The sequence below is a fragment of the Oncorhynchus nerka genome, linkage group LG4, assembly GCF_034236695.1.
Source record: "Oncorhynchus nerka isolate Pitt River linkage group LG4, Oner_Uvic_2.0, whole genome shotgun sequence".
Taxonomy (NCBI): Eukaryota; Metazoa; Chordata; class Actinopteri; order Salmoniformes; family Salmonidae; genus Oncorhynchus; species Oncorhynchus nerka.
In genome coordinates this window covers 88,428,675-88,453,228 of record NC_088399.1, presented here as the reverse complement: position 1 = coordinate 88,453,228, position 24,554 = coordinate 88,428,675, and the positions used below count along the sequence as shown (strand labels likewise).

Sequence of the window (24,554 nt, the reverse complement as noted above, 5' to 3'; positions counted from 1 at the left end):
GAAATCCATAGATTAGGACCTAATGAATGTATTTAAATTGACTTATTCAAATCTTTGAAATTGTTGCATGTTGCGTTTATATTTTTGTTCAGTGTTCAAGGGAGGAGCGAAAACCTGCAGATACTCAGCCCTTGGTGGAATGAGTTTGACACGTGGACTAAAGCAGGGTTTTTCCCAAACTCGGTCCTGGGGCTGAGTGCACATTCAGATCTTTAGCACTACACCGCTGATTCCAATAACCAACTCATCATCAAGCTTGGAATCAGCAGTGTAGTGCCTGGGCAAAAACCTGAATGGTCAACTCATCAAGCGGTGTAGTGCCTGGGCAAAAACCTGAATGGTCAACTCATCATCAAGCGGTGTAGTGCCTGAGCAAAAACCTGAATGGTCAACTCAACATCAAGCGGTGTAGTGCCTGGGCAAAAACCTGAATGGTCAACTCATCATCAAGCGGTGTAGTGCCTGGGCAAAAACCTGAATGGTCAACTCAAGTGCCTGGGCAAAAACCTGAATGGTCAACTCATCATCAAGCGGTGTAGTGCCTGGGCAAAAACCTGAATGGTCAACTCAACATCAAGCGGTGTAGTGCCTGGGCAAAAACCTGAATGGTCAACTCATCATCAAGCGGTGTAGTGCCTGGGCAAAAACCTGAATGGTCAACTCATCATCAAGCGGTGTAGTGCCTGGGCAAAAACCTGAATGGTCAACTCATCATCACGCGGTGTAGTGCCTGGGCAAAAACCTGAATGGTCAACTCAACATCAAGCGGTGTAGTGCCTGGGCAAAAACCTGAATGGTCAACTCATCATCAAGCGGTGTAGTGCCTGGGCAAAACCTGAATGGTCAACTCATCATCAAGCGGTGTAGTGCCTGGGCAAAAACCTGAATGGTCAACTCATCATCAAGCGGTGTAGTGCCTGGGCAAAAACCTGAATGGTCAACTCATCATCACGCGGTGTAGTGCCTGGGCAAAAACCTGAATGGTCAACTCAACATCAAGCGGTGTAGTGCCTGGGCAAAAACCTGAATGGTCAACTCATCATCACGCGGTGTAGTGCCTGGGCAAAAACCTGAATGGTCAACTCATCATCACGCGGTGTAGTGCCTGGGCAAAAACCTGAATAGTCAATTCATCATCAAGCGGTGTAGTGCCTGGGCAAAAACCTGAATGGTCAACTCATCATCAAGCGGTGTAGTGCCTGGGAAAAAAACTGAATGGTCAACTCATCATCAAGCGGTGTAGTGCCTGGGCAAAAACCTGAATGGTCAACTCATCATCAAGCGGTGTAGTGCCTGGGCAAAATCCCTAAATGGTCAACCAGGTGGGTGCTCAGGACCGAGTTAAGAAACCCTGGTCTAAAGGAAGGGCAGAATCCGCGTAAACCATGGTCATATTCATTTGGCACCAAACAAGAAAATGTACTGGAACAGGGAGGGACTACCTGAAGTTGTCCAATAAGAGATGCTTGTTTTTGTTTTCTGTTGCAAAATGTTTTGCTACGGTGTGCACTAATGAATACGAACAACCCAAGAAAATCAGAAGAAGGTTTGTGTAACACCAGACTTGGTTAAATATACAAAAACAGTTTCAGTTGATAAGGAAATGAGTAGCAATGGGACAGGGGTTTTAACTTCCAAACTATTAGATGATTCAAATCACATGATCGTTCATCTCCACTGTGGAACTTAAATGCGCTGGAAGTTTACAATGACGAAAATAAGCCTCTCATAACATTTAAATCCCAGAAATGCTGAATGCTTAAAAATATATATCTTTCTATATTAACTATTAGTTAACTTAAAAAGTGGCATGTGACATTTGTGTTTAATAAAAAGAAATATCATTCATTTTGTGATATTTTATTATTCACTGTGCCGAGTCCGTGTGTCAGAGAATGGACAAGAAAATACACATGATCAGCATTCAAAACAGTCGTAATATGCTTTGATTCTGTAGCACACCTTAGGTAATAGTGTTAAACACAGACATCCCAACCACTGAGATCTCTCCGTAATAAAATGTTCATCAAATATAGCTTGTAGTTCTTCAATGGTTCAAATCTTCCAGTTGGAATTGTATTCAGATCAGATCTGTGATTATTACCAGCCACCTGGAAGAACGTCTGATGATGTGAGCTGAAATTAATCTCTGGATAAAAAAATAAAAACTCTGAAATTAATCTCTGGATAAAACAATCGACACATCGAATAAAACAGAAGAGATTGTATGTAACTGACCTCCAAACATTCTGGAGAGCAGCGACAGACAGAACATAAGCCTATAAAACAGTTTTCAGGAAGGGGGTGGAAGGGTACGATTGAGTCGAGTGACCAGTTCTGTCTCTATCCTGTAGTATCAGGAGCTCTGATCGAGGTGCGAGCTGAGCAGTCTTGACTTGTGACTTATTGTGCGGTCTATGATTGCTATGGGAGCTGAAACCAACCAGCCCCATTTCCACAGCACCAGACCCCCTTCCCTCTTATATCCCTCTCCCTCCCCTCAAAGGTCTTCCATGCCCAAGGAGCTAGGAGTCGGAGGGGGCTAGTGTGACCCCCGGGACTGGGTGTGGATCATCTTGAGCCGGGCCTGGTCGATGACGTCCAGCAGGTTCTTGGCGTCTACGGCAAGGGCGTGGGCCGCCGTCAGCATCTGTTTCTTGTAGTCCTGCTGCAGACTGGTGAGGACGTACTGCTGGGCCAGCTTCATCTTGTTAATCAGCTCGGCCAGGTCAGAGTTCAACAGCTTCTGGGCCATCTCAATCTGCAGAGGAAGACAGTCAGAACACATAAGAGAAATAAGCCGGTTAGTTTGTTGTCAGACACAATAGGAAAACAGTCAGAGTATCAACAGAGTCAGAAGCAATATGTTGACTTGTAATGAGGAGTTGTTTCTCACCTCTCTGTGTGTGCTTGCTGGTAACACTGGTATGGTCTCGTCCACTGTGGCCAATAGGGTTCTCAACGCTAGTCCCACCTCCTGTAAAACAACCAGTATATCACTGTAATAGAAGAACAAAGCTAGAACGGCTTACAAACCAGTATCACTCGACAATAATATCCTCTTAATCAGCATATAATGATGATTCAACAACAATTGTTGTCTTTTATCGCCATTGATTGAAGCTAGCTTTACCTTGACCATTGGGACGTACTCCTCTGGAGGGGCTGGCTGGATCTTACTGGACATCTCTATAACAGCCTTGACCAGGCCTGTCACGTTCTCATACACCTTGTCGTTGGAGCGGTCCAAGTTGGCCGTGGGGGGAGGGCTGATCTCCTGAGGCTGGATCTACACACCACAGAGATGGGGGTGAGTTGGTTCACATACAACATACTGAGGGAAGTGAATCGATCTCCTAGAAATCATTTTAGTTATCATATTTCTATTATGATGAAATGTGTGATTGTAAAAAAATATCTTCACATTTTTAAACAGTCCATTTATATTTTCCAACGGGGGCTATACATTTTGGTGAGGTTTTTTTCTCGCCTGAGTAGCCTCGTTTCACTGCCAAAAATAAAATCTGCGAAATAACAATACAATGTCAAATACAGGTAGCCTAGTCAAATAATTAACATCCAATCACATTAACCATTACTCTCGTGAGAATTCCACTCACAGTCCGTATGTAGCCAAACGTAGCTGCTGCTCATTCCGTTTGCTCTAAAATTATTTTAAAAAGTAAGGCCCGCGTCCATAGACACATACCAGCTCTACTGGTAGTCGTCCTACTACCAGCAGTACTACACCTGCACCTGTTGAAGACACAAGTTGTTCTGCTTCCACAGCACATCCAATGCTAGCATCAGTAATTCTACATTTGTTGTTATCCCAGCTAGCATGGACACTGACAGTTGTGAATATGATGCAGCCGAAGAGCTACTGCCCCCTTCCCCGGGAAAGCACCGAACTACAGACAGGGACGTTGGACCATCGAAGATGAGCATTACATTGATTTGGGGTTCAATTATATTGGGAGTAGTGCCTTTCATCAGCCACAGTGTGTTATATGTGCAAAAATACTATCTCACAACCTGATGAAACCTTCACTCTTGCACAGACATTTAGATACAAAACATTCCAATTTAAAAAATAAGCCACATTAGTTTTTGAGTGAGAATTAAGGCGACTTTTGAGTAGTACGACATGTATAAAAGCAACAGATACCATTAATAAGAAGGGGCTAGAAGTGTCTTATATCGTGGCTAGGACAGGCAAGCCTCATACTATAGTGGAGGACTTAATTCTTCCTGCTACCATGGACATGGCTGGGACAATACTGGGGGAAAAGGCCAAAAAAAAACTATACAGACAATTACTTCATCAAACACTGTTTCACAACGCATCAGTGACATGGCAGGAGATGTTTTGAAACAATTACTGCTTCGCATACAAGCCAGTGAATTATATGCGTTACAGCTGGATGAGTCCACAGACGTGGCGGACCTGGCACAGCTCCTGGTATATGTCCGTTACATTTATGGGGGGTCAATTAAGGAAGACATCCTCTTCTGCAAACCAGGACAATATGAGAGGATATTTTTAAAGTACTGGATAGCTTTGTGACATCAAATGGACTTTGGTGGTCAAGATGTGTTTGTATATGTACTGATGGTGCAAAAGCCATGACAGGGAGACATGGTGGAGTGGTAACGCGAGTGCAAGCAGTTGCTCCCGACGCCACTTGGGTACACTGCAGCATCCACCCAGAGGCTCTTGCTGCCAAGAGAATGCCTGACAACTTGAAATACGTTTTAGACTCCAGAAAAATGGTTAAATTTGTTAAAGCAAGGCCCCTGAACTCATGTATTTTCTGCACTATGCAATGATATGGGCAGCGACCATGTAACGCTTTTACAACATACAGAAGTTGGTTGTCATGGGGCAAAGTACTGACACAGTTTTTTTTTTAATTGAGAGAAGAGCTTAAAGTTTTCTTTACTGACCATAATTTTCACTTGTCTGACCTCTTGCATGATGACGAGTTTCGCACACGACTGGCCTATCTGGGTGATGTATTTTCTCGCCTGAATGATCTGAATCTAGGATTACAGGAACTCTTTGCAGCTATATTCAATGTGAGGGACAAAATTGAGTCTATGATTAAGAAATTTGAGCTCTTCTCTGTCTGCATTAACAAGGACAACACACAGGTCTTTCCATCATTGTATGATTTTTTGTGTGCAAATGAACTCAAGCTTACGGACAATGTCATATGTAATATAGCAAAGCACCTGAGTGAGTTGGGTGCCCAGTTACGCAGGTACTTTCCCGAATCAGTTGACACTAACAACTGGATTCGTTATCCATTTCATACCCTGCCTCCAGTCAATTTGCCAATATCTGAACAAGAGAGCCTCATCGAAATTGCAACAAGCGGTTCTGTGAAAATGTAATTTAATCAGAAGTCACTGTCAGATTTCTGTATTAGGCTGCGCTCAGAGTATCCTGCCTTGGCAAATCCCGCTGTTAAGACACTGATGCCCTTTGCAACCACGTACCTATGTGAGAGTAGATTCTCGGCCCTCACTAGCATGAAAACTAAATACAGGCACAGACTGTGTGTGGAAAATGATTTAAGAGTGAGACTCTCTCCGATACAACCCAACATTGCAGAGTTATGTGCATCCTTTCAAGCACACCCTTCTCATTAACCTGTGGTGACTTATTCACCATCTTCGATGAACAAATAAGGTTTTATATCTACAATGGTTAAATAAAGAGCAAAATGATTGATTATTATGGTATTATTATTTGTGCCCTGGTCCTATAAGAGCTCTTTGTCACTTCCCATGAGCCATATGGGACAAAAACTCACACTCATTCTTATGTTTAATAAATGTATCGTATAGTGTGTGTGTGTAGCAGGCTTACAATGATGTCAAAAAACAACATTTGAGAGTGCGCTGACCCTGGTGCAAGAGGGGGTACGCAGCTGGAGGTTGAATGTTGTGTCCTCCCAGCTGCCCTCCCAGCTGTCCTTTTCACTTGAACCACCAGGTGGTATAAAGCTAAAAGGGATTTCTTTCTGTAACCACTTGAAGACAGTCATTTATAGATTCATCATGTTGTTACAGAGTGAACATTAGATGACAGTATTTGCCAGAATTACTTTTAGCTCGAGTCACAAGTCATGTAGATCATACAATCTCAGAACATGGTTGTGAACGACGTGTGATGTATTTGACCCCCAATACACCGAAACAAACATGTAGACAAACATACACTCTCACACACCACGGTCCAAACAGGAGGCAGAACCCACTGGTGAGTCAGATTGTACATGATATACTATAATCTACTAGACCACAGTTAGTGAAGGTAACTATGACAACACAACCCTACATACATCATGCCATACCACAGGGAAGAGAGTCATCAATGAAGGCCCACATTTATCTGTTATTACTCCCACGAAATGATTAGACATCGTTAGTATGACTGCCAAAATAACCATTACAGTCATTACTGAAATGACTGCCACTGAATACTAGGATGACTTGCTTTGGTTATGTCTTTCTTGCCAAGCTTCCATGGTTGTAGAACATAAACCTCGATGAAGTGGCCTCATCCGGAGTATTTTTATTATTTAACCTTTATTTAACTAGGCAAGTTAGTTAAAAACAAATTCTTATTTACAATGACGGCCTACCCCGGCCAAACCCTCCCCTAACCCGGATGACGTTGGGCCAATTGTGCGCCGCCCTATGGGACTCCCGATCACGGCCGGTTGTGAGTTCGGGATCAAACCAGGGTCTGTAGTGATGCCTCAAGCACTGAGGTGCAGTGCATTAGGCCGCTGCGCCACTCGGGAGTAGTCGCATCCAGAAACTGATCTATTGTATGTTCTAATGGTTACAGTTAGGATTCAGGCAGAGGAAACTGATCTTAGATCTGTGCCTAAGGGCCAATGCCACTATTCACTGGGCTAAGAAGGTTTGATGACTCCCCCTGTACAGTGGTAGAGAATGTTTTATTAGAGTGCTCCCCAGTGGTCAGACAGTGACTGACACAAACACAAGACGTCTTAACCTCTAGGGCTAAAGGGCCACAACAGTAGGGTGAGGCACAGAGACAAAACAAGGGAGTGTGATCGGGAGGGAGAGGGGGATGCAGGAGAAACAGAACAGAAGAGGGAGAAAGGATTAATACTGTAGAACCCGAAGACAGAAGACAACATGCAATGCATCAACACAATCAGACACGTTTTAAAATACTACCCTACCAAGCAAGAAGGCGGAAACTGCTCATAGTGTGGAACTGGAAAAAAAGGGCTTTTATTTACCTTGGTTTCACAGTAACTTTATACAGTTACTGCTAACATGACCACCATTTTCTCCAAAACACACTACAATAGAAGCAGGATACTTGTCCACCTGATTAAGCATGTATTTAATGAATGAGTTCATTTTCGACCAAATGAGCAGTTACTGCCTTTTTGCATGGTAGGGCAAAATAGTACCTCCGTGTTTCACTCCGTTTTGAGCCAGAAAGAGAAAGATCTGAGTACTAACTGGACGTTGAACTGACAGGAAGATCTAAAGGCCTGCACTATTGTATCTGGAGGTAATGTATGGTAATGTATGGTATGGTATTCTATTGTATCTGGAGGTATTGTATGGTATGGTATTCCATTGTATCTGGAGGTAATGTATGGTAATGTATGGTATGGCATTCCATTGTATCTGGAGGTAATGTATGGTAATGTATGGTATGGTATTCCATTGTACCTGGAGGTAATGTATGGTAAATGTATGGTATTCCATTGTATCTGGAGGTAATGTATGGTATGGTATTCCATTGTATCTGGAGGTAATGTATGGTAATGTATGGTATGGTATTCCATTGTATCTGGAGGTAATGTATGGTATTCTATTGTATCTGGAGGTGATGTATGGTAAGTTATTCTATTGTATTTGGAGGTATTGTATGGTATTGTATTGTTCATAATGTTAGCTTTCACTGGAGGAAGTGAGAAATGAGTCTAAAACCTTTAACTGTTGAGATCAAAGGAAGGTGAGAAGGGAGCTTTGGACTGGACATGGCTGGGTTCTATCTAGTTAGGAACCACTACTTTCCTTGGGCACTTCTGTCCTCCACTGTATTAAAAGCCTTAGAGCTTTAACAGGGTTTTATTCTCAGAGCTAGAAGAAGAGAGATCTCTCTAAGAGTCTCCCTTCAAACTGCCTGCCTTGAAAGTTACAAGAAAAAGAACACTTTGAAAACAGTCTTCATTTCACCGGCTCCTTTCTAAATGGATGGTAGTTGGCATTGCAAAACTAGGGCCCAAAATAAAGCCCAGAAAGGGTGGTTTTCCCTGGGGCTTTTTCTGGGCCTGCTTGTCAGCATCTGTATGGAGCCTGTGTAGAGGTGGATGGTGGGTTGACCCTGGCTGTGTGTAGGGGTGGATGGTGGGTTGACCCTGGCTGTGTAGGGGTGGATGGTGGGTTGACCCTGGCTGTGTAGGGGTGGATGGTGGGTTGACCCTGGCTGTGTAGGGGTGGATGGTGGGTTGACCCTGGCTGTGTAGGGGTGGATGGTGGGTTGACCCTGGCTGTGTAGGGGTGGATGGTGGGTTGACCCTGGGTGGATGGTGGGTTGACCCTGGCTGTGTAGGGGTGGATGGTGGGTTGACCCTGGCTGTGTAGGGGTGGATGGTGGGTTGACCCTGGCTGTGTAGGGGTGGATGGTGGGTTGACCCTGGCTGTGTAGGGGTGGATGGTGGGTTGACCCTGGGGTGGATGGTGGGTTGACCCTGGCTGTGTAGGGGTGGATGGTGGGTTGACCCTGGCTGTATAGGGGTGGATGGTGGGTTGATCCTGGCTGTGTAGGGGTGGATGGTGGGTTGACCCTGGCTGTGTAGGGGTGGATGGTGGGTTGACCCTGGCTGTATAGGGGTGGATGGTGGGTTGTTCCTGGCTGTGTAGGGGTGGATGGTGGGTTGATCCTGGCTGTATAGGGGTGGATGGTGGGTTGTTCCTGGCTGTGTAGGGGTGGATGGTGGGTTGATCCTGGCTGTGTAGGGGTGGATGGTGGGTTGACCCTGGCTGTGTAGGGGTCAACATTTTTGCAAGTGCAGTTGCAAAAACCACCAATCGCTATGATGAAACTGGCTCTCATGAGGACCGCCACAGGAAAGACCCAGAGTTACCAGTTCATTAGAGTTAACTGGCTCTCATGAGGACTGCTACAGGAAAGACCCAGAGTTACCTCTGCTGCAGAGGATCAGTTCATTAGAGTTAACTGGCTCTCATGAGGACCGCCACAGGAAAGACCCAGAGTTACCAGTTCATTAGAGTTAACTGGCTCTCATGAGGACCGCCACAGGAAAGACCCAGAGTTACAGAGGATCAGTTCATTAGAGTTAACTGGCTCTCATGAGGACCGCCACAGGAAAGACCCAGAGTTACCAGTTCATTAGAGTTAACTGGCTCTCATGAGGACCGCCACAGGAAAGACCCAGAGTTACCAGTTCATTAGAGTTAACTGGCTCTCATGAGGACCGCCACAGGAAAGACCCAGAGTTACCAGTTCATTAGAGTTAACTGGCTCTCATGAGGACCACCACAGGAAAGACCCAGAGTTACCAGTTCATTAGAGTTAACTGGCTCTCATGAGGACCGCCACAGGAAAGACCCAGAGTTACCAGTTCATTAGAGTTAACTGGCTCTCATGAGGACCGCCACAGGAAAGACCCAGAGTTACCAGTTCATTAGAGTTAACTGGCTCTCATGAGGACCGCCACAGGAAAGACCCAGAGTTACCAGTTCATTAGAGTTAACTGGCTCTCATGAGGACCGCCACAGGAAAGGAAGAGGATAAGTTTAGTAGTTACCAGACTCAGAAATTGAAACCCAAATAAATGCTTCTCAGAGTTCAAGTAACAGACAAATCGCAACATCAACTGTTCAGAGGAGACTGCGTGAATCAGGCCTTCATGGTTGAATTGTTGCAAAGAAACCACTACTAAAGGACACCAATAAGAAGAAAAGACTTGCTTGGGCCAAGAAACATGAGCAATGGACATTAGACCGGTGGAAATCTGTCCTTTTGTCTGCTGAGTCCAAATGTGAGATTTTTGGTTCCAACTGTCTTGTCTTTGTGAGAACCAGAGTAGGTGAACGGATGATCTCCATATGTGTGGTTCCCAACAGGACAATGACTCAACACACCTCCAGGCTGTGTAAGGGTTATTTGACCAAGAAGGACAGTGATGGAGTGCTGCATCAGATGACCTGGCCTCCACAATCACCCGACCTCAACCCAATTGGGATGAGTTGGAGCGCAGAGTGAAGGAAAAGCAGCCAACAAGTGCTCATGAGGACCACCACAGGAAAGACCCAGTTACCAGTTCATTAGATTAACTGCTCTCAGAGACCGCCATAGTTATGTTATATGGGAACTCCTTCAAGACTGTTGGAAAAGCATTCCAGGTGAAGCTGGTTGAAAGAATGCCAGAGTGTGCAAAGCTGTCATCAAGGCAAAGGGTGGCTACTTCTCAGGTAGAATCAGGAATGCTCCAGGGTAGCTGTTTAGGCCCCTTACTTTTTTCAATCTTTACTAACGAGATAGGTAAAGCCAGTGTGTCTATGTATGTGCATGACTCAACACTATACATGTCAGCAACTACAGCAACTGAAATGACTGCAACACTTAACATAGAGCTGAAGTTCGTTTCAGAATGGGTAGCAAGAAATAAGTTAGTCATAAATATTTCCAAAACTAAAAGAATTGTATTTGGGACAATTTTACATTTTTATTTATCTGTTATTTTACCAGGTAAGTTAACTGAGAACACATTCTCATTTACAGCAACAACCTGGGGAATAGTTACAGTGGAGAGGAGGGGGATGAATGAGCCAATTGTAAACTGGGGATTATTAGGTGACCGTGATGGTTTCAGGGCCAGATTGGGAATTTAGCCAGGACACCAGGGTTAACACCCCTACTCTTACAATAAGTGCCATGGGATCTTTTAATGACCGCAGAGAGTCAGGACGCCCGTTTAACGTCCCTTCCAAAAGACGGCACCCTACACAGGGCAGTGTCCCCAATCACTGGCCTGGGGCATTGGGATATTATTTAGACGAGAGGAAAGAGTGCCTCCTACTGGCCCTCCAACACCATCTGATCTCCCATCCAGGGACTGACCAGGACCAACCCTACTTAGCTTCAGAAACAAGCCAGCAGTGGTATGCAGGGTGGTATTCACTAAACTCTTAACCTCAACTACATCTCGTAATGAATAATGTGGAAATTGAGCAAGTTGAGGAGACTAAACTGCTTGGTGTAACCCTGTATTGTAAACTGTCATGATCAAAACATATTGATACAACAGTAGTTAAGATGGGGAGAAGTCTATCCATAATTAAGCACTGCTCTGCCTTCTTCACAACACTATCAACAGGGCAGGTCCTACATGCTACTGTTCAGTAGTGTGGTCATGTGCCACAAAGAGGGATTTGGGAAAATTGCAGTTGGCTCAGATTAGGGAAGCACGGCTGGCCCTTAAAAGTACACATTAATGACATACATGTTAATCTCTCATGGTTTAAAGTGGAAGAGAGATTGACTTCATCACTACTTGTTTTTGTAAGAGGTGTTAACAAGCTGAATGCACCGAACTGTCTGTTTAAAATACTAGCATACAGCTCAGACAGCTCAGACAACCATTCCACAAGAAGTCTCTTCCCAAGTCCAGAACAGACTATGGGAGGCACACAGTACTACATAGAGCCATGACTACATGGAACTCTATTCCACATCAGGTAACTGACGCAGCAGTAGAATCATATTGAAAAACAAGTAAAAATACACCTTATGGAAATACAGCTTATGGAACCTTATGGGACTGAAGAGACACACACAAAGGTACAGACACATGCATACGCACACATGGTGATATTGTTGTATGGTGGAATTAAACATTTTGTATTGTAGATATGTAGTGGTGTAATAATGTTATATGATGTACTGTTTTATCTTTTGTTTTATATGGAATGTAAATTATTTAATATGTTTGGACCCCAGGAAGAGTAGCTGCTGCCTTGGCAGGAACTAATGGGGATCCCTAATAAACCCCAGGAAGAGTAGCTGATGCCTTGGCAGGAACTAATGGGGATCCCTAATAAACCCCAGGAAGAGTAGCTGCTGCCTTGTTAGGAACTAATGGGGATCCCTAATAAACCCCAGGAAGAGTAGCTGCTGCCTTGGCAGGAACTAATGGGGATCCATAATAAACCCCAGGAAGAGTAGCTGATGCCTTGGCAGGAACTAATGGGGATCCATAATAAACCCCAGGAAGAGTAGCTGATGCCTTGGCAGGAACTAATGGGGATCCATAATAAACCCCAGGAAGAGTAGCTGATGCCTTGGCAGGAACTAATGGGGATCCATAATAAACCCCAGGAAGAGTAGCTGCTGCCTTGGCAGGAACTAATGGGGATCCATAATAAACCCCAGGAAGAGTAGCTGCTGCCTTGGCAGGAACTAATGGGGATCCATAATAAACCCCAGGAAGAGTAACTGGCTCTCATGAGGCTGAGCTAGAGTTAACTGCCTTGGCAGGAACGAATGGGGATCCATAATAAACCCCAGGAAGAGTAGCTGCTGCCTTGGCAGGAACTAATGGGGATCCATAATAAACCCCAGGAAGAGTAGCTGATGCCTTGGCAGGAACTAATGGGGATCCATAATAAACCCCAGGAAGAGTAGCTGATGCCTTGTTAGGAACTAATGGGGATCCCTAATAAACCCCAGGAAGAGTAGCTGCTGCCTTGGCAGGAACTAATGGGGATCCATAATAAACCCCAGGAAGAGTAGCTGATGCCTTGGCAGGAACTAATGGGGATTCATAATAAACCCCAAGAAGAGTAGCTGTTCCCTTGGCAGGAAGTAATGGTGATTCATAATAAACCCCAGGAAGAGTAGCTGTTGCCTTGGCAGGAACTAATGGGGATCCATAATAAACCCCAGGAAGAGTAGCTGTTGCCTTGACATCAGCTAATGGGGATCCATAATAAACTCCAGGAAGAGTAGCTGTTGCCTTGGCAGGAACTAATGGGGATCCATAATAAACCCCAGGAAGAGCTGTTGCCTTGGCAGGAGCTAATGGGGATCCATAATAAACCCCAGGAAGAGTAGCTGTTGCCTTGGCAGGAACTAATGGGGATCCATAATAAACCCCAGGAAGAGCTGTTGCCTTGGCAGGAACTAATGGGGATCCATAATAAACCCCAGGAAGAGTAGCTGCTGCCTTGGCAGGAACTAATGGGGATCCATAATAAACCCCAGGAAGAGTAGCTGATGCCTTGGCAGGAACTAATGGGGATCCATAATAAACCCCAGGAAGAGTAGCTGCTGCCTTGGCAGGAACTAATGGGGATCCATAATAAACCCCAGGAAGAGTAGCTGATGCCTTGGCAGGAACTAATGGGGATCCATACTAAATACAAATACAAATAGCACAAACAAATGTAGGACCACGCTCAACCAAGCTGTGATGGTGACCCTGGAGTAAGACATTAAAACAGTGTTGTCTTGGTGCTGTGATGGTGACCCTGGAGTAAGACATTAAAACAGTGTTGTCTTGGTGCTGTGATGGTGACCCTGGAGTAAGACATTAAGACAGTGTTGTCTTGGTGCTGTGATGGTGACCCTGGAGTAAGTCATTAAGACAGTGTTGTCTTGGTGTTGTGTTGCTGTGATGGTGACCCTGGAGTAAGACATTAAAACAGTGTTGTCTTGGTGCTGTGATGGTGACCCTGGAGTAAGACATTAAGACAGTGTTGTCTTGGTGTTGTGTTGCTGTGATGGTGACCCTGGAGTAAGACATTAAGACAGTGTTGTCTTGGTGCTGTCTTGCTGTGATGGTGACCCTGGAGTAAAACATTAAGACAGTGTTGTCTTGGTGTTGTGTTGCTGTGATGGTGACCCTGGAGTAAGACATTAAGACAGTGTTGTCTTGGTGCTGTGATGGTGACCCTGGAGTAAGACATTAAGACAGTGTTGTCTTGGTGCTGTGATGGTGACCCTGGAGTAAAACATTAAGACAGTGTTGTCTTGGTGTTGTGTTGCTGTGATTGTGACCCTGGAGTAAGACATTAAGACAGTGTTGTCTTGGTGCTGTGATGGTGACCCTGGAGTAAGACATTAAGACAGTGTTGTCTTGGTGCTGTGATGGTGACCCTGGAGTAAGACATTAAGACAGTGTTGTCTTGGTGCTGTGATGGTGACCCTGGAGTAAGACATTAAGACAGTGTTGTCTTGGTGCTGTGTTGCTGTGATGGTGACCCTGGAGTAAGTCATTAAGACAGTGTTGTCTTGGTACTGTGATGGTGACCCTGGAGTAAGACATTAAGACAGTGTTGTCTTGGTACTGTGATGGTGACCCTGGAGTAAGACATTAAGACAGTGTTGTCTTGGTACTGTGATGGTGACCCTGGAGTAAGACATTAAGACAGTGTTGTCTTGGTGTTGTGTTGCTGTGATGGTGACCCTGGAGTAAGACATTAAGACAGTGTTGTCTTGGTGCTGTCTTGCTGTGATGGTGACCCTGGAGTAAAACATTAAGACAGTGTTGTCTTGGTGCTGTGATGGTGACCCTGGAGTAAGACATTAAAACAGTGTTTTCTTGGTGCTGTGAGTGTTTCTGTACCTTGACCCCCTCGTTGTAGCTTTCTAAAGGGTTGAGGCTGGCCAGACTGCCCAGGTGGCTGGGGGCTCCAGGACGAGGAGGCTTCTTAGGAGGGGCCACATGCTCTGAGAGGAGGGAGAGAGAAGGAGGGAGGAGAGTTAGTGTGTGTGTCTCAAAGAGAGAAAGATACATGAATATCAGAACACACAGAGAAGATAGACTCATGTTGCCATTCCAGTATGTGGAGTGACATATGTGCTGAGGGACTGTCTTACCTGATTTCCCCAGTCCCACTGGTTGGTATATGTTTCCTGTCTGAGGGGAATCATAGAAACACAAACAAATGATTAGAAAGTATAATTTAGCCCAAACAACTACCTCTTTCCCAACTGTATTTTATTTATTTATTTATTTTGCTCCTTTGCACTCCATTATTTTTATTTCTACTTTGCACATTCTTCCATTGCAAAACTACCATTCCAGTGTTTTACTTGCTATATTGTATTTACTTTGCCACCATGGCCTTTTTTGCCTTTACCTCCCTTCTCACCTCATTTGCTCACATTGTATATATACTTGTTTATACTGTATTATTGACTGTATGTTTGTTTTACTCCATGTGTAACTGTGTCGTTGTATCTGTCGAACTGCTTTGCTTTATCTTGGCCAGGTCGCAATTGTAAATGAGAACTTGTTCTCATCTTGCCTACCTGGTTAAATAAAGGTGTTCTCAACTTGCCTACCTGGTTAAATAAAGGTGTTCTCAACTTGCCTACCTGGTTAAATAAAGGTGTTCTCAACTAGCCTACCTGGTTAAAAATTAAACTCAACTAGCCTACCTGGTTAAATAAAGGTGTTCTCAACTTGCCTGACCTGGTTAAATAAACTCAACTGGCCTACCTGGTGACCCTGAGTAAGACAAGGTGTTTCTCAACTAGCCTACCTGGTTAAATAAAGGTGTTCTCATGGTGCCCACCTGGTTAAATAAAGGTGTTTCAACTTGCCTACCTGGTTAAATAAAGGTGTTCTCAACTTGCCTACCTGGTTAAATAAATCAACTAGACCTGGATAAATAAAGGTGTTCTCAACTTGCCTACCTGGTTAAATAAAGGTGTTCTCAACTGGCCTACCTGGTTAAATAAAGGTGTTCTCAACTAGCCTACCTGGTTAAATAAAGGTGTTCTCAACTGGCCTACCTGGTTAAATAAAGGTGTTCTCAACTGCCTACCTGGTTAAATAAAGGTGTTCTCAACTGGCCTACCTGGTTAAATAAGTTCTCAACTGGCCTACCTGGTTAAATAAAGGTGTTCTCAACTGGCCTACCTGGTTAAATAAAGGTGTTCTCAACTGGCCTACCTGGTTAAATAAAGGTGTTCTCAACTGGCCTACCTGGTTAAATAAAGGTGTTCTCAACTGGCCTACCTGGTTAAATAAAGGTGTTCTCAACTAGCCTATTTATTTTGGTTAAATAAAGGTGTTTCAACTGGCCTACCTGGTTAAATAAAGGTGTTCTCAACTAGCCTATGGTTACCTCCTTCTCAACTATTTGCTACCTTGTTAAATAAAGGTGTTCTCAACTGCCTACCTGGTTAAATAAAGGTGTTCTCAACTGGCTTTATCTTGGCCACCTGGTTAAATAAAGGTGTTCTCAATCTAGCCTACCTGGTTAAATAAAGGTGTTCTCAACTTGCCTACCTGGTTAAATAAAGGTGTTCTCAACTTGCCTACCTGGTTAAATAAAGGTGTTCTCAACTAGCCTACCTGGTTAAATAAAGGTGTTCTCAACTAGCCTACCTGGTTAAATAAAGGTGAAATAAATTTTTTTTTAAAAAAGGCACACTGGCACTTTTCTGTCTGTCTGGCTGTGCTTTTCCAACAGCACTCTGGATTAGGGCTTCCCATGGGCCCAGTGTGTTTCAGTGTTGTTGTGGGTACCCTGTGGCTAACAGCACAACATATCTCAGACCCTCAGAGACAAGCAGACAGCTACATTTCTCCAGCTCCTCCCCAAAACCGTATCCTCTCTTGATTTTAACACACAATGGTGTTTTTTTCTCCCCTCTACATTCTGATGTTTCCTCTTCTCAGAGCCGAGACCCACTCAGCCCAGTTTTGTTCTGTAATTACTGTGTGAATGGGTCTGGTTGGTTTGTGGGTGTTCTGTAGCTGACGCCTGTTTTTAAAGATTATCCAGCAGAGAGAGAGAGAGAGAGAGAGATGATGGCATGAGAAACTGTTGCCACAGTTCAGTTCCCACCCTCTATAGTCTCAATATGTCGGCCTAGTGGGACTGGTCTGGTTGAGAGTGTCCAGCTACAACAGGGCTGTTCAATACCGGTCCAGAAGGGCCGAAACACTTCTGGTTTTCTGTCCTTCTAACAAGGGACTAATTCAGACCTGGGACACCAGGTGAGTGCAATTAACTACCAGGTAGAAAGAAAAAACACGTGTTTGGGACCTCCAGGACTGAACATCCCTAAGGTAGTATATGTGTATATTACTGAGGCCAGCGCTATAAAAATCAGACAAAATGTCTGTTGTAAAAAATGATTGAAATGGAAAAATGTAATAAATACATTGGTTTATTGAAAAACAATATTTCCTGCTCCGTCCCTCTGGGGGTATGAACCTAAACAAACGGTGGGTCATGGGAAACTCACCGGCCCCTGGAGACTGCAGTCTTCCCTGTCAATGCTGCCCCGCGAGTTCCTGGATTCTGGCTTCTGACGAGAACACATAGCAGAGGGTCAGAGAACTAGCTAGCTACATCTGACCACCTCATAACCACAACCTCAAAGATTAAAACCTCATTTATCACTAAAAGCATTGTTACAGTAGTCTTGAAATAGAATACTATAGAGTCTGTTTCTTACAACATAAGATAAAATGACTGCCGATTTCTCACTAGTGTTTAATTCCATGAGAACATAGAACTCACAATTCCGTTTGAGACGGATCTGTTATTTCATCTTGCTGTGTTAACCCTCATTCCCTGCTACAAACAAACAATACCAAATCAACCAATCATCCATCCAGTACAATCTAAAATATATTTATGCCACCCTGACTGACCACACAGATATGCAAACACAGACAGTGCAGTGAGATTTGCACAGAAGGAATCCTCAGAGCTTCAGGAGCACCTGGTTGAGAGTTAAACATCGTTCCAGGTATCCAAGGACCAGCAGTACAAATCCACACAGAAATCCCCCCAAAACAACCACCACCCCTTCCCAGCCATGATCTGTACCGGTTTTCCAAAGCAGGACTTGAAAAGGTGCATCCTCTGAGCTCTGTGGACAGCGGTGGTCCCATCGGCAGAGTGAGACGACAAAACAGTCTGAAGTTTCTGCTGCCTGGATGAGGACGGCTTAAACGTGTCTGACGGATTCATGCAGAGACTGATCCCACAGCAGACTCCTCTTGCTCTGTGTCAGACCTCCTTCTCTCTCTCTCCCACTCCCTCTCTCCCTCCCTCCTTTACTTTCCCCCAGTTGACGATCTCAACCCTTATTTGTGTACAGGAATACATAATCATATGAAACCGAATATTTCACACAAATCACATGAATAAAGATAGTGAATGTCTAAATTGTACAGTGGCTAAGGTATACAAAGGAAGACCACATCAGTGTCGTCGGTTCTGTTGCCAGATCTGCCTAAAGGGTCTTTCTAATTCTGAGAACAGCATGAACACTGGCTGAGATTTCCACCCATCCTCACCACAATATCTGGCGGCCAAATGAAACAGGCAGCATTAATGATTGCTCTCTTTCTGAACCCTGGCTGGCCGGGGCTGTGGATAAACAGACGCAGACCAAAATATTTTCCACAGGAAAGCCTTCTGGGAGGGAGAGGGATCATGAAGGGGTGGGAAGGGACTGTTATCACAGAGTCTGGCTGCTCAAATACCAGAACTTTTAAAGATCCCTTTAAATCCAGTTTAGAAAAATCTTAAGTCCTATGGAATTGTCTTGTTGGACGCGGCAACACAACAAACATTTTCAAGGGCCACAAAATGTGTCCTTTATCAATGTATTATTTCCACGAAGGTAATGGGCCTATTCTGGACATGGATAGGTAGCACTACTGTCATCCTAGTTCATATCATCAGTCTAGCTCTCCAGAGAGTCTAGCTCTGCAGAGAAAAGAGAAGGGTTCTAGAATGCTGGCTGATCCCTGATTTTCCCTCGGGAGATGAGTTTGTGGTCAGAGTTCGGGTCTCTCTGACACATTCACTACACAGACACACACCTTTACAGCTTTGTTTTTCAAATGGATCCCCTTTTCTCTCCATATCAAAAGGCTTGGGAGAAGATCACTCTTCCCACCTTATTTCACTGAATGAAAACAACAATGATCTGGATCTCCTCCAGCAGAGAACAACCCCAGGAGGGGGACGGGCTAAAGATTGAGCTAGTAGAGAAAACACTGGTGTGCGTGACACTGTAATCCAATCCAGATGTTTACCCCAACTAAACAGTCAGCGGCATACTACTGATATGATGGTTCTGGGAGAGACTGACTGGGTAACAGTTCATTGAATAAAATAAAAGCAAACCCAAGTGTATTTACTATGACTGTGATCAGTGGTTGTCTCACCCAGCTATCTTAAGATGAATGCACTAACTGTGATCAGTGGTTGTCTCCACCCAGCTATCTTAAGATGAATGCACTAACTGTGATCAGTGGTTGTCTCCACCCAGCTATATTAAGATGAATGCACTAACTGTGATCAGTGGTTGTCTCCACCCAGCTATCTTAAGATGAATGCACTAACTGTGATCAGTGGTTGTCTCACCCAGCTATATTAAGATGAATGCACTAACTGTGATCAGTGGTTGTCTCCACCCAGCTATCTTAAGATGAATGCACTAACTGTGATCAGTGGTTGTCTCACCCAGCTATATTAAGATGAATGCACTAACTGTGATCAGTGGTTGTCTCCACCCAGCTATATTAAGATGAATGCACTAACTGTGATCAGTGGTTGTCTCCACCCAGCTATATTAAGATGAATGCACTAACTGTGATCAGTGGTTGTCTCCACCCAGCTATCTTAAGATGAATGCACTAACTGTGATCAGTGGTTGTCTCCACCCAGCTATATTAAGATGAATGCACTAACTGTAAGTTACTCTGGACTCAATTGATCTCAAAATCCACATGGCTAAATGTGAAAAACCCTGTTAACTCCTCAATGATTGACTGAATTCTTACTAATAACCACCATACATATTCGTCTAGTGGGGTATTTGCATATGATCTCAGTGATCATTATCCTATAATATGTTTTAGAGATAACAATCAGCAAAAACACGACTTTTCTTTTAATTAAGGGACATTTAACAAAGTTAAGGTTTTAACATGCCATGTTCCTGTATTCCTGACCCTGCGTTGGCTCTACAACATTTCTCCAATATTTACATTTACATTTAAGTCATTTAGCAGACGCTCTTATCCAGAGCGACTTACAAATTGGTGCTTTCACCTTATGACATCCAGTGGCACTTTACAATAGTGCATCTAGGTCTTTTAAGGGGGGGGGGAGAAGGATTCTCCTCAATAGGTGGGGTTTCAGGTGTCTCCGGAAGGTGGTGATTGACTCCGCTGTCCTGGCCTGAGGGAGTTTGTTCCACCATTGGGGGCCAGAGCAGCGAACAGTTTTGACTGGGCTGAGCGGGAACTGTACTTCCTCAGTGGTAGGGAGGCGAGCAGGCCAGAGGTGGATGAACAATATGTATTCCTGACCCTGCGTTGGCTCTACAACATTTCTCCTCAATACGTATTCCTGACCCTGCGTTGGCTCTACAACATTTCTCCTCAATATGTATTCCTGACCCTGCGTTGGCTCTACAACATTTCTCCCCAATATGTATTCCTGACCCTGCGTTGGCTCTACAACATTTCTCCTCAATATGTATTCCTGACCCTGCGTTGGCTCTACAACATTTCTCCTCAATATGTATTCCTGACCATTTCTCCTCAATATGTATTTGGCTCTACAACATTTCTCCCAATATCAATATGTATTCCTGACCCTGTGTTGGCTCTACAACATTTCTCCTCAATATGTATTCCTGACCCTGCGTTGGCTCTACAACATTTCTCCTCAATATGTATTCCTGACCCTGCGTTGGCTCTACAACATTTCTCCCCAATATGTATTCCTGACCCTGTGTTGGCTCTACAACATTTCTCCCCAATATGTATTCCTGACCCTGCGTTGGCTCTACAACATTTCTCCCCAATATGTATTCTTGACCCTGCGTTGGCTCTACAACATTCCTTTGGCAGATGAACACGCCCCTTTGAAATAATTCATAGCTCTGAAAGAAAACCAAAGGTTAGATCGATCTGTCATCCAGATGAGAACTCCGGCCTGGGCCAAAGCAAGGAAAACTGACTCTGTAGTAGACTGGCAAAATTTCAGACAAACTGAGAAACAGATGTACTATCTTGATTAAGAAAGCTAAATCAAAAATAATTTTTAAGCTCCATCTTTGACCACTGGTGATCCTTCATTTTTGAAAACAGTAAATGCACGGAAGAACATTTTTGAAAACAGTAAATGCACGGAAGAACATTTTTGAAAACAGTAAATGCACGGAAGAACATTTTTGAAAACAGTAAATGCACGGAAGAACATTTTTGAAAACAGTAAATGCACGGAAGAACATTTTTGAAAACAGTAAATGCACGGAAGAACATTTTTGAAAACAGTAAATGCACGGAAGCGTACAAATTCCTCTTCTTCCCTGCTAAGCAAGTTCTGTCTGAATCTGGCATCATAAATGAGAAGAATGGGATAAGTGATGCTTTTAATCATTTTATCATCTCGACAGGCTTTTTATTTGAGACACTGGTCAGTCAATCGACTGCTCCTCCCTCTGCCCGCCTCTAGCCGACTTGACAGTTAACCCGTCAACTTCTAGTCAATCCTTGTTTTCATTTCAACAATTTACTATGATGTGATGTGTTGCCCTGCTTAAGATTGATGTAAAAAATAAAAAAACACAGTGGCTGATATGTTTAATCCATTTCTGCTGCGGCTCTCTGCCCCCCTGCTTGCTGAATCATTGTACTCCTGCCCCCCTGCTTGCTGAATCATTGTACTCCTGCCCCCCTGCTTGCTGAATCATTGTACTCCTGCCCCCCTGCTTGCTGAATCATTGTACTCCTGCCCCCCTGCTTGCTGAATCATTGTACTCCTGCCCCTCTGCTTGCTGAATCATTGTACTCCTGTCCCCCTGCTTGCTGAATCATTGTACTCCTGCCCCCTGCTTGCTGAATCATTGTACTCCTGCCCCCTGCTTGCTGAATCATTGTACTCCTGCCCCCTGCTTGCTGAATCATTGTACTCCTGCCCCCTGCCTGCTGAATCATTGTACTCCTGCCCCCTGCTTGCTGAATCATTGTACTCCTGCCCCCTGCTTGCTGAATCATTGTACTCCTGCCCCCTGCTTGCTGAATCATTGTACTCCTGCCCCCTGCTTGCTGAATCATTGTACTCCTGCCCCCTGCTTGCTGAATCATTGTACTCCTGCCCCCTGCTTGCTGAATCATTGTACTCCTGCCCCCTGCTTGCTGAATCATTGTACTCCTGCCCCCTGCTTGCTGAATCATTGTACTCCTGCCCCCTGCTTGCTGAATCATTGTACTCCTGCCCCCTGCCTGCTGAATCATTGTACACCTGCCCCTGCTTGCTGAATCATTGTACTCCTGCCCCCTGCTTGCTGAATCATTGTACTCCTGCCCCCTGCTTGCTGAATCATTGTACTCCTGCCCCCTGCTTGCTGAATCATTGTACTCCTGCCCCCTGCTTGCTGAATCATTGTACTCCTGCCCCCTGCTTGCTGAATCATTGTACTCCTGCCCCCCTGCTTGCTGAATCATTGTACTCCTGCCCCCTTCAAATGAGCCTAGACTAGGCTGCATGTAGCTGCTTTAAAAGTTACTTTACAGATCGAACTCAATGTGTATCTACTGATGGTGTTAAATCAGGTTTTCTGGACACAACGAAAGGTGTCCCGCAGGGGTCAATTTTGGGTTCTGTACCTTTTAAATAAAAAAATGTAATAAATAATAGTTAGTTACGAAGCTGAGAATTAAAATGGTCTTCCTCTATAGAAATAGGTCCTGCCCCTTGCTAAATAGAAAGCAGATTATTCAGGCAACGTTCCCATTGGTCCTAGTCTATGGTGACATCATCTATAGGAATGCAGCTGCCACTTCATTAAAGCCATTAGATGCAGTTTATCAATGCTTTTATTACGGGAGACAGTTTAAGTACTCATCACTGCATTCTCCACCAGAAAGTTGTTTGGCCCTCTTTGATGTCAAAGCCCTTTTACAAAAACTCCCACGGTACCTACCATTACTAAACTGTAGACTTATGAGTTACCAGCCCCCGGTCTCAGGGATTGCTAACTTTTCAAATTCCTTGTCTCTACTGAATTAGGTGAATCCATTTTTAGTTTCTTGTACCTTATTTCTGGAAAAATCTTCTAAATGTTCATAAATGTGATGTTTTGGTGTCACTAGGTCAATTCAGAAGGCTGATTGGGGACCTTATTACGGATGAATGTGATGTTCTGGTGTCACTAGGTCAATTCAGAAGGCTGATTGGGGACCTTATTACGGATGAATGTGATGTTCCGGTGTCACTAGATCAACTCAGAAGGCTGATTGAGGACCTTGTGTTCTGGTGTCACTAGATCAACTCAGAAGGCTGATTGAGGACCTTATTACTGATGAATGTGATGTTCCGGTGTCACTAGATCAACTCAGAAGGCTGATTGGGGACCTTGTGTTCTGGTGTCACTAGATCAATTCAGAAGGCTGATTGAGGACCTTGTGTTCTGGTGTCACTAGATCAATTCAGAAGGCTGATTGAGGACCTTGTGTTCTGGTGTCATTAGGTAAATTCAGAAGGCTGATTGAGGACCTTGTGTTCTGGTGTCATTAGGTCAACTCAGAAGGCTGATTGAGGACCTTGTGTTCTGGTGTCACTAGATCAACTCAGAAGGCTGATTGAGGACCTTGTGTTCTGGTGTCATTAGGTCAACTCAGAAGGCCGATTGAGGACCTTGTGTTCTGGTGTCATTAGGTCAACTCAGAAGGCTGATTGAGGCCCTTGTGTTCTGGTGTCACTAGATCAATTCAGAAGGCTGATTGAGGACCTTGTGTTCTGGTGTCATTAAGGCAACTCAGAAGGCTGATTGAGGACCTTGTGTTCTGGTGTCACTAGGTCAACTCAGAAGGCTGATTGAGGACCTTGTGTTCTGGTGTCATTAGGTCAACTCAGAAGGCTGATTGAGGACCTTGTGTTCTGGTGTCACTAGATCAATTCAGAAGGCTGATTGAGGACCTTGTGTTCTGGTGTCATTAGGTCAACTCAGAAGGCTGATTGAGGACCTTGTGTTCTGGTGTCATTAGGTCAACTCAGAAGGCTGATTGAGGACCTTATTACTGATGAATGTGATGTTCTGGTGTCACTAGGTCAACTCAGAAGGCTGATTGAGGACCTTGTGTTCTGGTGTCATTAGGTCAACTCAGAAGGCTGATTGAGGACCTTATTACTGATGAATGTGATGTTCTGGTGTCACTAGGTCAACTCAGAAGGCTGATTGAGGACCTTGTGTTCTGGTGTCACTAGATCAATTCAGAAGGCTGATTGAGGACCTTGTGTTCTGGTGTCATTAGGTCAACTCAGAAGGCTGATTGAGGACCTTGTGTTCTGGTGTCATTAGGTCAACTCAGAAGGCTGATTGAGGACCTTATTACTGATGATGTGATGTTCTGGGAGGTCAACTCAGAAGGCTGATTGAGGACCTTGTGTTCTGGTGTCATTGTCAACTCAGAAGGCTGATTGAGGACCTTGTGTTCTGGTGTCACTAGATCAACTCAGAAGGCTGA

The 24,554-nt window shown here is 44.3% G+C and overlaps 1 protein-coding gene across 9 annotated transcripts in view; it reads right to left on the bottom strand.

Moving 5' to 3' along the window:
- Positions 1-1,844: 1,844 nt before the first annotated feature.
- LOC115128731 (focal adhesion kinase 1-like) overlaps positions 1,845-24,554 on the bottom strand; it is a 302,242-nt gene continuing 279,532 nt past the window's right edge. For 8 of the 9 annotated variants that reach the window (XM_029658857.2, XM_065018005.1, XM_029658858.2 and 5 more), the window contains 6 exons: positions 17,297-17,359; positions 14,912-14,951; positions 14,658-14,761; positions 3,134-3,289; positions 2,897-2,977; positions 1,845-2,761 (listed from right to left, as the gene is read on the bottom strand). In XM_029658857.2, the coding sequence (XP_029514717.2) occupies positions 2,543-2,761; positions 2,897-2,977; positions 3,134-3,289; positions 14,658-14,761; positions 14,912-14,951; positions 17,297-17,359 (663 nt within the window). In that variant the 3' untranslated portion in view covers positions 1,845-2,542. The remainder of the gene's footprint in view (positions 2,762-2,896; positions 2,978-3,133; positions 3,290-14,657; positions 14,762-14,911; positions 14,952-17,296; positions 17,360-24,554) is intronic. The other variant, XM_065018004.1, reaches the window with a different exon arrangement.